General features: G+C 35.8%; 1 protein-coding gene across 1 annotated transcript in view; it reads left to right on the top strand.

Annotated features, from left to right (window-relative positions):
- The window catches only part of MAN2A1 (mannosidase alpha class 2A member 1), a 104,870-nt gene extending 87,412 nt beyond the window's left edge, over nt 1–17,458 (top strand). Inside the window, exons 20-22 of the mRNA XM_058044084.1 lie at nt 11,442–11,636; nt 16,140–16,250; nt 16,595–17,458. Coding sequence (XP_057900067.1) covers nt 11,442–11,636; nt 16,140–16,250; nt 16,595–16,771 — 483 coding nt within the window. The 3' untranslated portion in view covers nt 16,772–17,458. The remainder of the gene's footprint in view (nt 1–11,441; nt 11,637–16,139; nt 16,251–16,594) is intronic.
- Nucleotides 17,459–17,997: the final 539 nt, after the last annotated feature.

Here is a 17,997-nt window from a genome sequence, read left to right as displayed (position 1 = left end):
TATAATGCAGGCTGCATATTAACTGCATTTATCAGTATGATGGGCAGCTACCCAAGCTAACCTGAGGTCAGCAGCAGTCTGACTGTGAGAGCAAGAAGCTTTGCACAGGTTACTCCATCCTTGCAAGAGGAAACCTGCAGAGGGATCTATATTGCCACCCAAAAATTCCTTAGTACCCAGGGTAATTTGTGTTGTGTTAAATTAGAATGTAAGTAAGAATTATTGGACATGCAAATCTATGTTTACATTAGAAAATAATTTGAAACAACAGAAGCAGATCAAATCAGTTAGTGCCATAGTGCTTGTAGTGACATTGTGTGCAGTCTTGGTGCTTTCTGCAGAACCATAAAACAACTCGGTAAAAGGCACCTCTGGAACACTTCCAGTCCAGTCCCTGCTCAGTGCAGTCTATTTTTCTGTCCCAACAGACATAAAAGTTTAGTCATCCATTCTGACCATGATCAAGTTGTGATGGGCTAGGGAATGTTTGGTGCCATACCTTCAGGGGAGCTCCTTGTTTACTTCCTTCTAAAAGGAAACTGGTCCATGCACACTGAGATTGCTCTGCTAAGGAACACAGTTCCCCCTTGAGTGGGGCTGGCCACAAGTTCAATTTCAGAACAGCTGCTGCTTCAAGACAAAAGACTCCACTGGAAAACATTTTGAAGTTACCTCAGATAGAGTAAAGGCAGCCTAAACAACGCTGGGATTTTCTAGTTAGTGCAGTATTTGCATGTGTCTTTGCATATGTTTGCCAACTTTTATGTGATGCAAGTCAGGTATCATCTCAGTAGAATAACAGTGTAATTCCCTTTCTTTGTTAAAATCATCTGTCCTAGAGATTTGAAAGTTTCTGTACAAGTTACTGAGAATCTTACAAAAGAGAAGGGGCAGTTACCTACTACCATCAAAAATTTCTGAGCTGTTTTGGAAACCTGTGTTCCAGCATTTTTCTTTCCCTATAACTCTTCATGCTGAGCTTATAATGGTTTTAAATGGCTGCAGTGGACTTAAAGGGCAGTTTGTTCTTGTACACTCTTGAAGGGACTTCACAGAAAATGGAATTGGAGCTGGGGGGGAGTAGGCACAGTCCAAGAGGTGCTGATCCAATGTACAAGCCCCAGGAGCCAAGAAAGATGTTTTAAGGAAACATTTGCTTTCTGTTGCTGCACCTGGAATTCCCCTTTTGTATATTTAGAATGTTCTAAAATTTTGTTTTTCCAAATGTATCTGAACATTCGTAACATTTTCTGGTTCATGTTACTATTTCAGTGTTAAAGTAAGAATAATTCTCTTTCTGTTTCTTAGATGTGCATATGTTTTTTTAGCCTAGTTATTCAGAAGATAGTTGTCATAATAGCTTAAAAATAACCATGTCAGAAAAAATTATGGGGAAATTATATGGAGTTTATATCTGTAATCAGCTACAGTGTGACTCATACACTGACCCTGATTTTGTTGTCAAGCCCTATTTTATTATTTGCTTCAGGAGCCACTGGAGGAGAAAGTTTTGACCATTTGACATCTTTGGCATTGCAAGCTTTTCCTAATGCATGTTCCAAAACATTTCATTCTATCTTTTCTCAAAAACAGTTCTGAAGAACAGGATGCTTGCTGCTCTTTGTGAAACTTCCCTATAAAATGAGAGAATGTGAAGTGTCACATATGCAGTTTAGAAAGAATTAAAATAGTTTTGCATCACTGGTGAAATTACTCTGGAGAGTTTTTGTTATCACAGTATCTACCAAAAATTTCTTTTCATTTATATCTCTAAAATACTTCTTCCCAGCCCCAGCCTGATCAGTGAATTTTAATGGCAGGGTCAAATGAAAGGAATGTCCTGAAGTGTAAGACTCATATGTGCAGTGAGTGGATAGAGTGAAAATTTTAATGATTCTTAATAAACGTTGGTATACTCAGTCTGTATTCTAATAGGTTCTTAATCCTAACACTGCCTGGGTTTTGGCTCTTGAATTCTAGCTCATCTAATCAGTCATAAATACTCATTCAGATTTTGTCTCTATAAAAGTCTTCAGGCTGATGTGTTTTGCTGAAGCTTTTTGGTGTTTGTGGGGAAGGAAGAGACTTTGGGGGGGGATTTGAGTTTATATTTTCTGTTTAGTTGTTGGTGGGTTTTTTTTCCCTGAGATGGATACTAAAGGTTTATTTACAATCACAGTATTGTTAAAGTGAGCTGTGTTTGTAGTAAGAGCTGGGCAAATCTCATTTTACTTTATGTTATACTTATTTATTGACAGCTATGTTCCTCAGGCTTCAGATTTTTTTACTGTATTTTTGATATAATTTCTATGTATACCTTTTTATTCTACTAGATGTAACTGATGCTTCTTATATGCACATTTTCTCCTTGCAAACATTTTTCAGCTTGAATATCTCTTTGAATAGTCTTCTAAGACTGTCTTCTCTTTCTTGAGATTTTTTAAGGAAGAACTGAATTCATGTCATTTTTAAATTGAAGGGATTAATATTTAGCTGAGAATGAAACTGAATACAGTTTATTAATACTTGTCAAAACAGTAAATGTTTCTGTCTTTTTGAAAATACAGACTACTTAATATTTATTGTAAGTTTTGGAAAAATAATCATTAATGCCCTTTTATTTTCTGAATCCTAGCATGTTATATCAGTATAGAAATGAAATAAATAGTAATATATTATTTCATCAAAGACATAGTTGGAGAAAAGATGCCATGCCAGGCAAACACTTCCTTCTACAGACTCCTATTTCATAATTTGTCTTGACTAAGTTAATTTGTATGACTGGGTTTTGTATGACTAATTTTTATGGAATAGGCTTGAGCAGAGTGCAGAGGATTCAGTGGCTCAAATGGCTCTTACTTTTGTGTGAGGTTGTTTAGAGGAACAATAATACAGTTAATAAAATCACAAATATGTTGGAGATAATCAAACTCCCTTTCTTCCACCACATACAACTACTCTTTTTTTCTTACTAACATACAACTACTCTTTTTTTCTTACTAAATCTCTATAAGTGCTCACTTTTTCTGAAAACTTATGGTTGGTGATACAGCCATTTTTGTCTGATTATTGTGTTGATTTTGCTCCTTATTGATGTGCTTATTTATAATGCATGTGCATGTTTTTGCTGTAGCAAAAAAACATATACTGTGCATTGCTATGCTACATGTAACTATACCTTAAAAACTTATAATTAACTCATAATTAACTTGATGTTTTAAAAAGCAGAAATTTGACATTGGCTTAATTATTACAATTTAGATGCTTTTTCAAGCCCATGTGTGACAAGTTCAGATACTCTAATACAATTTTTACTTGTAAGTGCCACAGTGAAATCATCAAATATGTATAAAATTGTTAGGGTTTGGGGGGGTTTATGGTGGCCACAGAAGGAAAAAAAAGACATTTTTCTCTTGTTTTCACACAAAATACTATGGATCTTCTTTAGAGACTTACCACATATATTTACTAAGGGGTGAACTAACTAATTTTATATTTCATTTGAAGAGATATTTAGGTATATGTTACTTTCCAATTTTGCTTTAAACGTTACTTTTAATTCATTATTGCTCCTACCACTGTATAGTTCATAGTGTATTTCTTATGGAGGAACTTTGTTTTTTGCAAATCCAGAGTAATGTTTCCATCTCTTATTTATCTACAAATACCATCTGTTTTCAGACAAGCACTGTCATTGTTTTTATGTCAGGGCACCTTACAGCTTAATTTCCTTCAAAGTTTTTTTCATGATACAATGACAAAGATATGTTGCAGAAAGCTATTAAATAAAGACTGCTTTGTCTGCAAGCTCCATCCCTATGTTCCTGTTAAGAAACATTCTCATCCTGTAACAGGGCAGCAGCCACTTGACTCTTGGGTTGAGCAAATAGTACAGAGGACTGCCTTTCTCTGGGTTCTGGACATACAGCTATGTCTCTTTCGTGTTCTTTTTCATGTAATTATGTACATCTCAACAGTGAATTATTTTCCTTGGTTTGATTTTACCTGTCCTCATGTGCGTGTACCTGTCTGCTGGCTCTGGTTAGAAAGAAGTTTACCTCAGTATTATGAATAGTATAAAACCTTGGTCTCTCCACTTGCAGCTCATACAATTCATCAAAGGATGAGGGTAGGCCTCTTTATTGTCTCTTGTGAGCTTATGTGAGCTAGTGCGGTTTGAGGTCTGAAATTTAAACCTTCCTGTATCACCACTTCTAGGAAGGGTTAATTCCTGCTGCAAGATCTGACTGCAGGGCAGAATCCTTCCTAAAGTAGGGAGAAAGTGTACAAGTCTTCCTCTTGTATTCTCAAATGAAATTACTCTCTGGGAATAACCTCCTTGTATGTGCAAATTTCCGCCAGTAGCAAATTTCCTCCACTTTGCATGAGGAGCAGTGTTCCAGTGCCTGGAAATTAGCAGGTATCACTGTGGCCTTTCTGTCCTTAACACAAGTTGTTTAACTACTTCCTCAATCAAACTGAACTCCAGAAAATTTCTGATTGCTATTTTCTACCATCAGTGGGAATGGGATAAGATCCTGCCAATCTTCTGGGAAAATCTAGCACCAGGTCCCTTCCACAAGCCTTGGATGGGGGATTTATTTAGGCATTTGGCTGCTCCTCCTGTGTCATTATTAAATGATAAACTCTAAGAAGAATTAGAATAGAAGAAATAAAACTGGCAGGAAAGGCTATAACTGAAGTATAAAATACTTTTATTGCTAAAGAAGCATTACATGCTGTCTATCTGCTTTTCTGATCACTTTCATCCAGCTATATTGATGGCTGTGTATTTATCAGCCTTAATTGTGGTGATGTGCTTATGATCATGGTGACTGGATACTTTCTTTACCATCTGCATTCTTCCATAGACCAGCAAGCAGATGTTCTCCAAATAATCTCTTTATAGAACGTGATTTCTGTTATGGCACCTGATTGAACATCAACTATGCTAAATGTAGTCACTTAAGAACAGTGATAGGTGGAACAGTGGAGCACTAGCTGCTCCTGAGACCGTGAAAGGGGGAAAATTAGATTGCTCCTGGTGTGAAACCCAACAAGATGGATCAACAGAAATTGCCTTGGACGATCTGTGTGAGCCACTAGCCATCTTCAGGTAAGACTAGGAAACAAACAGAGGAAGTGGTGTGTGTGACAGCTATTGGAGAGAGATACACTATTGGACTGAGTGACCAGTACAACTGGCAAGACCTGTAGGTTCTGTAGGCTCATGTAGGTTCTGGCAAAAGTGCTGTCTCTACTCACATGTAGGCATGGCCATGTATTTCCATATATGCCTAACAGGAATAAAGCTCTTCCTTACTCCTGCATGGTCTTGGAGGAGCAGAGCCATGGCAGGCTCCTATCTATCAGCCTGGAATGAGAGGAATCACCTCTTGTTGGACATGATCAAGTTTGGTTCTCGCAGACTGGGAAAAATTCCTCCTATGGATGCAGATTTCCCTGGATTTCGTTAGCTTCAACAATCCCAAGTTTCTCATCTGCAGTTTTAGTGTCAACTAAGGATTGGTACAGAAAATATGTGGTGATTTTAGAGTCACTGAGCCAACACCCAGTTTTGTGGGTATTTTATGGTGCCTCAGAGTTTTCATTTCTTCTATAATCAGCCTCCAGGAGCCCCTTTCAGCTAGTGCAGCAGACATGCATTTCCAATGCATTCTCATTTGCAATGGCCAGGTGAACTGATAGAAAATTTTCCATTCCCTGTGATAAAGAGATTAAATTAGATTTACTCTGCTCTCATGAGTCGTCTTTTGCTGGTCACTTTATTAGCTATCAAAAGACCCTAAGCACTCCAGACCTTAGTTCTCAGTTAAAGGACTTGAAATCTATTGCAAAAAGAAAAATATGCTTTGATGTGCAAAAATGTAACATAATTGTTGTGTTTTTAAGTGTAGACAAAAACATGTATGCAAACAATCTAAATCCTTATATATAAATCTGTATTTTTGCCCCCAGCATTTCAGGAAAGCCAAATTCTCTGTTATGGCAGAAGATAATCTGGCATTAGTATCCTTGTTGATTGTCTTTTTAAGATTCCCAGAATTTGCCTGTTCAGTACTCACATTTTTGACTGTTATTTCTGGTTGCAACTTACCCACACTTTCCTAAAAGTCTAACGGGTCTAAGCCTGGATTTTTAGCTTCACAGATTACGTGAGGATTGTTCTGCTGAAGATTTTTGTGTGGCTTTGAGTCTTAGGTATTCTGAATCTCATAGTACAGAGAAGATCTTCCTATCAACCTTCTTTGATTCCCATACAAAATTTCCTCTGCAATCACCAGCCATTTTCAAAGCTGCTTGAAGTTTTGGTTGCTGTTTTCTTTGACAGATTTTTACCTTAACTTGTGCTCTTGGACACTGAAAAGGAATTATTTAGCACAGAAGAATTAACCCAACTTATGTCGATCATTAATTGCTGTTTGTTTTATTAGAGGTGTAAGACCCACTATCTTTCTTCTTTCCTTCTGAAAATCACTAGGAGTTGTTACAGGCATGCAAAAATCTAGCTTCAGGTATCCACCTCAGAGGAGAGGAATGAATCATCCGTATCTGGAAGACTTTCAGAACTTGTCAGACTTTGATTATTCTTTCTGTATTGCAGTGTGCAGCTTTGAATGAATTTAAAGCAAGAACATCTGATTTTCACATGGTGAGATAACAGCCAGGCAGTCTTGCATGCAAAGCCTGTAACTTAAGTTGAAGCCATTTACTATTTAATGTCAACTTAATGAACTAGGTTAGTGTCAGTTTGGAACAAAACCTGAATTTCTCTTCTAAGTTGTGAGCCTTAGGGCAATGTGTGTATAGAGCACTGTGTGTATTTCTCACTCCTTCCTGCTTAATTTCCACCTTCCACAAATAAGGAACCACTGTAGTTTAGGATTCAAGCTGTTAGCATTTGGTGAAAAGTGTAAGTAATTTTAAAGCTTAGGCATCTGCCCTTACCTGTCACTTATTTTTGTCACGTGTTGTAAACCTGTTATTCACATAATCAGTAATATTGTCTGCTGTTTGTTTCTCACCAATGAGCAGCCTAGCACCGTATTACAGAATCCATTTCTCATATAGAAACAGCATCACATTAAACATACTGATTGATTGTCAGTCTTTGAATTGTACAGAAAGAAACAATTGTTTTTCCCTGTCTTTGGAATTCTTTGATTTACATTCCGGATTGCTGTCATTTATTAGTTTATGATTAAGATATTTTAAAATATTTTCTCCGTATTCTTTGGTAATAAAGATACTCTGAAAAGCATTTTTGCTCCACAGATTAGATTTTTCAGTCTAGAAAGATTCTCCTTCGAAGAGTGCTGCCCATTGGTTTTCTGAACCTGTCAGAGGGAAAGCTGATAAAAATTGTTTCTTGACACAACATGAAAGAGAATGAGAAACGTTTTATTTCCAGCAATAATCCAAGTGGTTTTCTATCAGACTATTTTAGTCCTCATCCCTTGATTTAGCAGGCCCAGAATTATACCTGTTTCCAGATTGTATTTGATTGTTCTTACACACTGAGTCAGCATCTGCATTTCAGCTTGTTAGATTAAGTAGTGTGTACGCCAGTGGGGGTTGGGTTTACTGTTATAATTAAAGTTTTTGGGGGATGTTGTCACTGCAGAGAAGACTCCGGAGGAGGAGGAAATAGTCAAGAGAATGTGATTTGATAAACTGTCTGCCTCAGTTTCCTTTTCTTAGTTTTATATGGGAAATTTTAGATTACTTGTCTGTGTTGAAAATTTCATTCATTCTCCATTAGCTAAATTGGTGTCCAATTATCAACTCCTTCAGCTTTACTTTCTTCTCCACAGAATTTTCCATTGATTTCTTCAGTTCAATTACAAAACTATTTCTGAAGAGTCTAATTTGCATTTTCCCCCTCTAATTAAGGACCTTAGTTAGTTAATTTAAACTGTTAGCAGAAAACCCTCTGAGTCTCGGAGGCAGAGTGGCTTTTCCCAGAGGCAGCGGCAGCGCAGGACGTGGAACGGCGGTGTCAGGGAACAGTGGACACAGCTCCAAGCTGGTTTGTGGGAATGGTGAGGCAGGGCAGAGCAGGTGCAGGCAGGGAAGCCATCGACAGGGAGGAGAATGCAAAGGAGGAGAAGTGGTCAAGCTGACCCTCTGAGTGAACCCCTGATCCCTCCAAGTCCAGTGCCCCCTTATGTCTCATTACCTGCTTGTACGTGCTGAAGTCCCTCCCACAGCCCGATTTCCCTGGCATTTTTTCCCAGGCTTTGCCCCACTGGCAAGTGGTGGGGGATTGCTCACAGCCCAGTTGTGGAAGCTTCTCTCCCCTGACGAGCTGCCAAGCAAAGCTTCCCTGTGCACAGGGGTGCCAGCATGTATTCACCCCGATAGGAATCCTTCAGCTCATGTGTAACGCATAAGTAAAAAGAAGATTCGTCCCCATCACCCATCCCTGGAAGTTTTCAAGGCCATGTTGGATGGGACCCTGAGGAGCCTGATGTGGTAGGTGGCAGAGCAGTTGGAGCAAGTTGACCTTTAAGTTCCTTTCCAACCAAAGCCTTTCAATTATTTCTGTGAGTATCAATACAATAGCTCATTTCTGATGTAAAGGCACTTTTTATAGATGAAGGGATTCTTGAAACTTATTGCAAATTGTGATCCAATACTATATTGGATTATAGTTTGTGTCTCCTCAAAACGGAAGATTTAGAATTACTCGCCTTACTTTTGATGACAAGGAGAGATCCTAAATGCAGCTCCATTTATGTTTACTGTACAGCCATTCAAGGGGTTGTATGTCAACACAGTTTCCAATTGGATAACTGTATGTGGATGTACTGTAAGATGGTTAAACAGGCAGTATATGCTTTGATTTGAGCTCATTAAGCCAGCACATCATCATCTGGTATTCATCATTCTTGCCAGTACTTAATATTTGTAAGGCAGCCAGAGGATGAGTGATAAATGCTGCCATGGAAATTGAGGAAATGATGTCACTTTTGAGAGAGCAGTACTTTAATTGGATGGAGATTGTGGGACTGCATCTTTTGATGCACATCAGCAGGGCACTGCTGAAAGCCATCCATATGGTGAAGTTGTGCATAGAGTAAATATTCTTCCTATTACATTGTTTGTGTGCAAACCCTTCTCATCTCTCTTTTCAGACAATTCTGTTTAAATTCTGGATCACTAGACTTGAGGGAAAAGATATACTCCAGCCTTTGAATGATTGTGGTGTACCTAGGGGAGAGTGTGATTTGAAAAGTCCCATCCCAGTCTTCTGTGGAAGCATTGTCTTCACCATGCTTGCAAAAACACTTTTTCCCTTGGTCTCCTGGCAGCTTTTGACACCTTCTCTATGCTCCATTCGCATTGCTGTTACACAGATTCAGGGAATGACTGCACTTTTTCTGCTGGTGCAGCCATCCAGAACTGACTGTCATTCCAGATGTTGGAATACAAGGTTCAATATAAAATCTCCCCCTAAGTCTTAGTTCCAAAGTGGATAATGGATAAGAACAATGTTCCTGCTGGTGATATGACATTTAGACAACAGTGAGAGCAAAAATGAGCCAAGGTGAATCAGTTCTGGATCTAGCATTTGCCAGTCCTTCAAGGCTGTGCTTATCTACAATATTTTGTTTTAAATAGTGTAAAAGGATGAATAGATTTTTTTTTTTCTGATTCATGTGTGATTTGTAAAATGTTTTAGAACACCTCATTTTAAGTTCTCAGATGCAAGCAATCAACTTACTTGACATGGCAAAAAAAAGGTGAAAGATGAGAAAATAAATGGCAATTAAATGTTTTGACTGACTTTAGCACTTCTATGGCAACAGAGTGAACAGTGTTCCTTTTGGGGTGAGAAAATGAACTCTTTGAAATAACATGGATCTGCACATTTTCCCTGTGTATAGAGCATGTATTCAGGCACTTGAATGGAAGACTTTTCTATTAAGTTGTGCGTAGAGCAAGATTGCTCATACTGTAATTAGAATAGAAGAAAATTGTGGCAATGAAGTCTACAAATGATACTGAGCTTTTCAAGGTAGTGAAAAAAAAAGCAAGGGCTAAATTGAGGAATTAGAAGACTCAGTACTGATTAAAGATGCCATGAGGTGATGGAATTCAATAGAAATAAATGCAATGACACACATGGAGGAGCAATCCTTTACAACAATCCACTTTTATCATTTGGGATTCATAATAGATTCTTAAAAATACTAAGCCTCAACGCTTAGTAGATACCAAAGAGCCAGAGTGTTATTTATTACTAAGGAAAGCACCAAGAATAAAACAGAAATTACCATCTTTCATTGATTCAGGCCTGAAATATTTTCAATTTCTTCACTGTCAGCTGTATTTCGTGCTACTGCAGAAATAAAAATAAATATGCATACATGCAAACACACCCCAAGACAGAAATTACTGTTATGGTTTTCTGTTATAGGCTGAAAAATAATCTTCCCCTTTGCTTTAAATGTCTCCCATTTGTTTTTTATTTCCATATTTCCAGCCTATCATAAAATGCAAATGTAATGTATCAGTGCTTAAGATACTATATTTTCAATAAACTTTCTGCAAAGTTTTTGCTAAATATCACCAACAAATGGGGATTTATCTGGTTAAGTATGCAAGGGGAAAAAAAAGAGCAAAGGAAGTTTTCACTTCCATTTCTACTCTTATCATCACTGACATTCTAAAATAGAAATTGCCTGTTTAAAGTTCTTTTATTTCCTTTCCTTGGCTTCTCTGGAGCTTTAACTGGTTGTTGTGATTTGGTCATCTCAGATTTGTAAGGCAACCTCTGCAGCCAGGTAAAAACAATGAAAATATGAAAATTTGGAATGGACAAAATTTGAAAAATATTGAGAAAATCCCTTTGATTCCTACTGGCATGACATTGAAATAAAATTTCTGGAAGAAATCTTTTGCAATGCAGTCCAAGACAAAGATGCTAGCTGCTCTTTCTTCCAGCAATAGTTCGAGAGAAATAGATTTAAAATAGAAAGAGAGATTTGGGATACAAGTTGGAGAAGGCAAGAAATACAGGTCATAAAATAATGTGGAAAAGGAGGCCTGCAAAAGGCCTGTCTGCCTCTCCATATACAAAGAGATACTGAATAAATGGGAGCAACTTGCTAAAATAGTAACTAATTTCTTTTTTTCAAACGTATTGTTCAAACATCAAGGGCCAACACAGAAGAACAAGGAATTTTGTAAAATTAGGGGTCATCATAATTTTGAATGATTATTGTTTATAATAACAGCAAGTATATCTATTAATAGAAGAAAATTAATGGATGACCAACATTTTCTAAAAGGAATTGAAAGGGCAGTCTAGAAATTGAAATTTTCTGTGTAATTACTGGAAATATAAAGTAAGTGAGTTTCAAAATTTAGACATGATAGTATGTTAACTTGAATCATTCTTTTGTATTTTGCAGAATGAAGAGAAGGCACCAGTGAGTTTTCCATCACTTCTTAGCCATATGACTTCTCTCTTCTTAAATCATCCTGTAATTCCAATGACAACAAATGCAGATTCAGGTGTCCCAGAGCTGATAAGTACTTTTGCTCCACTGGTGTCATCCCTGCCTTGTGACATGCATATAGTCAATCTGAGGACAATTCAAGCAAAGGTAAGGTCAAACCACTGATTTTTGCAAACATATGATGTAGCTTATTGATGTAGTAAAATAATCTATTCTTGTAAAGTACTTTGTGAGTGGGTTTACATGATATGACAAACTGCAGCGTGATGATGAGCTTTTCTTAATTCTGCAAGAACTGGTGACTTGTGTCTGTTTGAATAACAAGAAATGAGGGGATTTTGTTTTTTCACAACATATTAGTATGCATAATGCAAGATTCTGTCTCTGGAGGGGGTACCTTTCAGTAAGTTCCCAAAGTTTAAGAGAGAACCATTCATATACCTCAGCCTTTTCTATACTAGAAGAATTAAATTTAAGGTCATTAGAGTTTGGTCTGAGTATATTTTTGCTAAAGAATATAGTTTAGAACTCAAATTTTATTGTAAAAATGTTTTTAGGCTTAGTTTACAAGATCTAATTTAGCTATTCTAACAGCATCTCATGATTGGTTCCTGTGAAAATATTCTCTGGTAAGGGAACCAAAACCAAACCAAACAAACAAAACCCAAACATCTAGCCAACACCAAAAAACAAACTAACAAACAAAATACCAACAAAAAATTAAAAAAAAAAGCTCTTCTGTTCTCAGTGTTTTTCTCCTTCAAAGGAAAGAAAGGTATGTAACTACCAGAATTTAATTTTCCCTTTGATTAACTGAGGGACTGGAACTGATTTTGCATTATTTTCCTGCCAACTGTTCTATAAATTCTTTTCATTTTTTCAGCTCCTTTAAAAATGTGATTGTGTTAACTTTATGTTGTATTGCAGGGCTATTCACACCAGTGCTGCTAGCACAGTGCAATCCCTTTTTAATTCTGGCATAGTTAGATACAAACTATTTGTCCCTTTTCCTCTAGAGTCTCCATGATGGCTAGGCTTGTCTGTATTAACATGAGATTATATTCTGTTGAATCTCATCTTCATTCTGTTTTAATCTGTATTTTAGAACTTAAACAATGTTTGCTTTCTCATGCTTTCTGTGTAAGTCGTTCAATCTTGTGTAAGGCCCTTCAGCTGTGACCGATTGTTATTCTGAATTTCAAAGTGGAAGATTTCTTGATTTTATGGATCTTGTGCCTTTGAAAAGTTAGGAATACCCTGATACTAAATTAAATCTTCACATGAAGTGAATATTTTATACTTCACTGTGTATATTTTCATTTACTTCAATCAGCTCAGCATTCCAGGTTTACTTCAACATACCAAGTTCAGGGGCAGACCTTCATTAACATCTTCCTTCTATTTTTGAGGTGTAAATCCATCCCCTGGCTTGTATGATCTGTGTATGAAAGCTGTGAAAAGACAGGCTTGCTCAGTGCCCACTTTCAGAATTCAGTGCTATTACTTCTAAGTGGATTCTCTGGTTTTATATGGGCTATTCAGGCCCCACTGTCCCAGCTGAAATAGGACTGTTTGAGACTGTGATCTCTCCTCTGTCCTCAGCTGTGTGTTTCATTGATTACCGATCGATGGCTCTTGAGCTTGCCGCATTAATGTGTCTGCTTCAAAATGAGAGCTTGCAGCAGTCATAGGATAGGAGCACTGTCATTAGAGATACAGAATGTTCTTCCCCACAGCAAAAATGGTGCTATGCCATGCAAATAAGTCTGTAAATCTCTCCTCATTTTCTGCTTCCATTCTCTTGCTTCCAAGAATTTGAATGACAGGTGACATAATTCTGGCTAATTGACACAATGAATTTTTTTTACAGAAATTTGTGCCTCTCCATTGCTTAAACTGTTGAAGCTGATTTTCCATAATCCATTACAATTACAGAGGAGAGGGTACCAAATTAAAATAATTGTTAAGATTTAAGGTAGAAATCAGAAAGAATATTGTTTTTGTTCTAAGACATCTCACCTTGTAATGGAAGAGTCCAATCCTTTAGGATTGCAATGTTTAAAGATTTTTTTCGTAACAGAACTCCAGGTTTTCAGAATACAGATATTTAACCTTATGTAAATAAACTGGGATTCAAGATCTAGAACACAGTAGATTTGCCCCTTTATACTAAGCATAAATACTTAAATTTGCCATATTGCCCAAACTTTTCAGTGTGTGTCTATTACCTTACAGTAATTGAACTTAAAAAGAGTTTAAATGTTTTTTCTTTCATCAAACATTGCCCTGGGATACCGGTTATGAGAAAGCCTAACAATTCTTTTTTTTTTTTTAATTTTCTTATAAGGTCGCATTTTAATTCTCAGAGATCAAAATCAAATGAAACTTTGACAGCTCTTCTAAGAAAGCTTGTTAGAGATTTAATAGCACAATCTTTAGGGCTTTTTTGTTGAATAACAGTGCTGTGAAGTTTTATAAGGTTAAGAATGTTGTAACTTGTTGAAAATTGAGGAGATTGTTACAGGTTTTCATGCAGTTAGCATGGTCATGTTTAGAAGGTGTATTTGGTATAAATTAAAACCATCCTTGCTAAGACATTCATAAACCTTAAATGTATTTAATCTAATTTACATAGAGATGATATAAGAACAGGTAAGTTAAAGTAGGTGTGGAGGCTGTGACAACCTAATCTTTCACCTGCTTTGATAACTGGTTAGAACAGCTTTATTTTTTTACAACACTAAAAAAATAGGTGCGTGGCAGAAGGTGGAGTACTAAATCATAGATACTTATACTGACCAAAACACTTTTACTCAGGGTATCATTAATTGTGTATTACCTTCTTGTTTTAAATCTTTTGAATCTTAATAAGGATAATATTTAATTCTAAAAAATTGGGAGATGAAATATTCATGCCATCATTTGAAATGCATACATGCATTTTTTATGCAGATTACTACAAGATAATTTAAGTGAATTAGAGGAAGTGTTGATACCCATTACTGGCTTGTCATTTCTAACATTAATTTACCCCTTAGGAAGTCAGGCTTTTTCAGTATGAATTTTAATGTTTCCCTAATCTGATGTTTAAGCAGACAGTATTATTTTGTGTGCATAAAAATATCTACTTTTATGTGCAACACTGTCACATCAGTGACAATGAAAATCAAGTCAGGTGTTTCATAGTGGGGGGGGGAAATATCACAGCTATTACCTCACTTCATTTAGAAAGGGGCACTGCTATTTCAGTAAACAGCATGAGAACTTCTTTAGCCTTCAATGTTAATAAATACTGGAAACTTTTTTTCATATGCTGAATGCAGGCATTATTCATAAATTATGAAGTTGATTTTAGGTGGTTATAAGCTATTGTTCACAAAATCTTTTGAAGCAGAGTTTTATTTGTGATTTGTAAACTATGCCAAGTTTCTAACTGCTAGTGTTTTACTAAAAAATACCTAATTTCAACTCCAAATACTATTGAATAAATTTTTTTACTATTTTAAGTGAGGAACCTAAACCCATAAAGTTTGCAATTTCTTTTTATTATATGAATGAGTACTTTATACTATGAATTGTTTGTACTTTGATTCTTTGTCATGCTGCGTTTCAAAGAAGCTGGTACAAGCTGATCCATGATCACCTTTATGAAAAGAAATTTGGATCTTAGATTAAGACCTTTTGTTTGGTACACCTTCAGGTGATAATGCATCACAGAGGGCCTAATGCTTGTTGGTATTGAATTCTCCAAGCAATGGATGCACTCTGAAGTACCAGAAATGAACTTAATTCATGGCTGATGCTTTTGTGAAAAAGCACCAGTATAAGAGCAAGTAAACCAGAAATAAATCAGAGAAAAATAGCCTGAAGAACTTTCATGGCTTTGGATAGAACCATCTTTTTTATGCTCTTATTATATATGTAATAAGATTAAGAGCGGAAGAATGTAAAACAGCAATAATGAAAGAAATAAAGTAATGTATCATATTAAATACGTGACTACAGTGAGTGTAGGGGTACAGCCATAATAAAGATATTGAGGGGCCGGAAAATGTCCAGGGGAGGGTAATGGAGCTAGAGAGGGGTGCAGAGCAGCTTACTCTATAATGTCTCTTGAGGCTCAAAAGCACTGTTTATCTTAGAGATAAATATTACATTTTTTTCAAATGTGTACCTCAGTGTACATTTTTCTGGACACCTAAAGCTGAGTTAGAGAGCTTTTTTGCTATATGAAGGTTTGTTCAAAATAATGCCATTGAATATGTAAAACTGAGTATTGCAGTTTACATAAGATTTCTAGTTTGTTTTCTGTTTTGCCATATAATTTTTGTGGGGAGCCATTTAATACAGGTATGATAGCTACACTTCAGTCCTGAGTCGTGAGTACATGTGCATCTGATGACCTTTAAATTCAATTACTTATATTTATATTCTGTAGTACATTGTATGTTTCAACTCTTTGCCATTTGCTTCTTTCTGTGTTTAGCTGTATAAATTTTTTAAAAAGACACGACAGTTCAATCTAGGCTGAACATTTTTTAAGGTGTAAATGTCTCTATCCGCTGTATGATAAGGATAATTTTTTTTATGTCCTAAAATGTCTTCCTGACTGATACTTTGTGAGTAATATTCTATAGTGTTTGTTTGTAGGTAGATACCAAACCATCTGATGAAGCTGCTCTGATTCTTCACAGAAAGGGATTTGATTGTAAATTTTCAAACAGAGACACGGGTCTGCTCTGTTCTACCACTCAGGGAAAGGTATGGTTATTAATCTGTAGGAATTTTGAAATAAAATTTTAAAATAAGTTTGGGATTATCTTTTGGATGGAAGAGTAAATATTATTTTATTTTCAAACAAGAAGAGTTCAAATCCAAATATTTCTAGTAATTTTGAATATTCTAATTAAATTACATTGAAACGTAGTGAGTGACTACTGTCTAAAAAGATCTAAATTATTGCACAGAATTTAATCTATGACATTTAGAAATACTCAAAATCTTTGGCATGAAAATTTCTGTTTCCTGCAAGGAACTGTACAATTTTATAGTATTTACTGCTTTTTCTAAATGTAGTTTTTTGTTGTTTTTTTTTTTCCCTCCAGATACAGGTGCATAAACTCTTTACCAAATTCAGAGTGGAAAGTCTTACACCCACATCTTTATCTTTGATGCATTCACCTCCAGATGCCAGAAATATAAGTGAAATAAATATGAATTCTATGGAGATAAATACATTCCGGATTCGGCTGAGATTAAATCCTGCTTTCACACTCAGATAAAGAAGAATCTGCAGTTGTATCTCCTCTGAGTTTCATGTGCAATAAAAGGCACATTAATGTTATTCCAGCTTCTGGATACTGTGAGAAAAAGATGCATTCTGTAATTTTTTTTTTTTTGACCAACACAATGAAAAGCCATGTTGCAAGCAACTTTTTTTTCTGTTTGGATTTTTTCCCCCATAAAATAGCAACATCATTATCAGTTAATACAAAAATGAAGAAATTTCTATGGATGTTAACCTCTCAACAGATTAAATCTCAGGTTAAATGCTAATTAATGATGTTTCTGGTGTTTTAATTTTCATAAACAGGGGATTCGATTTTAAACAGCCTTCTTTTCCTGATTGTTGATGAATTTATGTGTGAATAACTCAGTGTACAATGTCCTGATGCAGCTTGGAAAAAAAAATGGAATAAAGTGTTCCTGTGTAGTAGCTAATGTCCAAATATTTGCAATCATTTATATAAATTACAATAATCTCAATTTATTCTGCAATTAATTTCAGTTTATTCAACACAAAGGGGATTATTAATTGTGGTAAAATGAAAGCCTGCAGTACTTGTGATAAGTGATGGTAGATTTTAATACTTCTACCATTCACCTGAGTTATGTAAATAGAAAAACCTGAACCTACAAAGTAATTTTGCAATGGAATTGTTTAATAAAACTCCCATTTTGTTACTTGACACACTGGGATATGTGCAATTATTCCATTACCATGATGAGAAATGTCCATAATTATCATGACTACAAGATTTTTTATAAAACTCATTTAGATACCAGTGTCCTCTGAAATGAGTTTTCTATTTCAATATTACCATATCAAAATAAATGTGCCTTATTTTTGATATGTCTTGTTACAATTTTGGTGTCTATGTTAATGTTTTCGGGGAAAAGGTAGTTTATATAATACTTAAGCTGTGTATCTCCTATTTGACAATGCTGGCCACACTGATCTATGTACTCCTGCACCAAGTTTGTGCTACCTTATTCTGAACATTTTGACTATTTGAATGTATTAATATGATGTTACATGAAACACCAACAAAAAAAAGAATTACTGTAGAAGCTAAATTCAGCTGCTTTAGAGAAAATTGCAACTTGATGCAAAGAGTTGATAGTAAGCAAGATATAGTTTGCAAACCCATCAAAACATGTGCTTGCATGTCACAAATTGTGGTGACCTGTTAATTCCAAATCATGTGCCTATATTTTAAACAATATT

Source organism: Melospiza georgiana, chromosome Z, assembly GCF_028018845.1.
Source record: "Melospiza georgiana isolate bMelGeo1 chromosome Z, bMelGeo1.pri, whole genome shotgun sequence".
Taxonomy (NCBI): Eukaryota; Metazoa; Chordata; class Aves; order Passeriformes; family Passerellidae; genus Melospiza; species Melospiza georgiana.
Note: the sequence above shows the minus strand (reverse complement) of the source record. Positions and strands in the feature narration are given on the sequence as shown.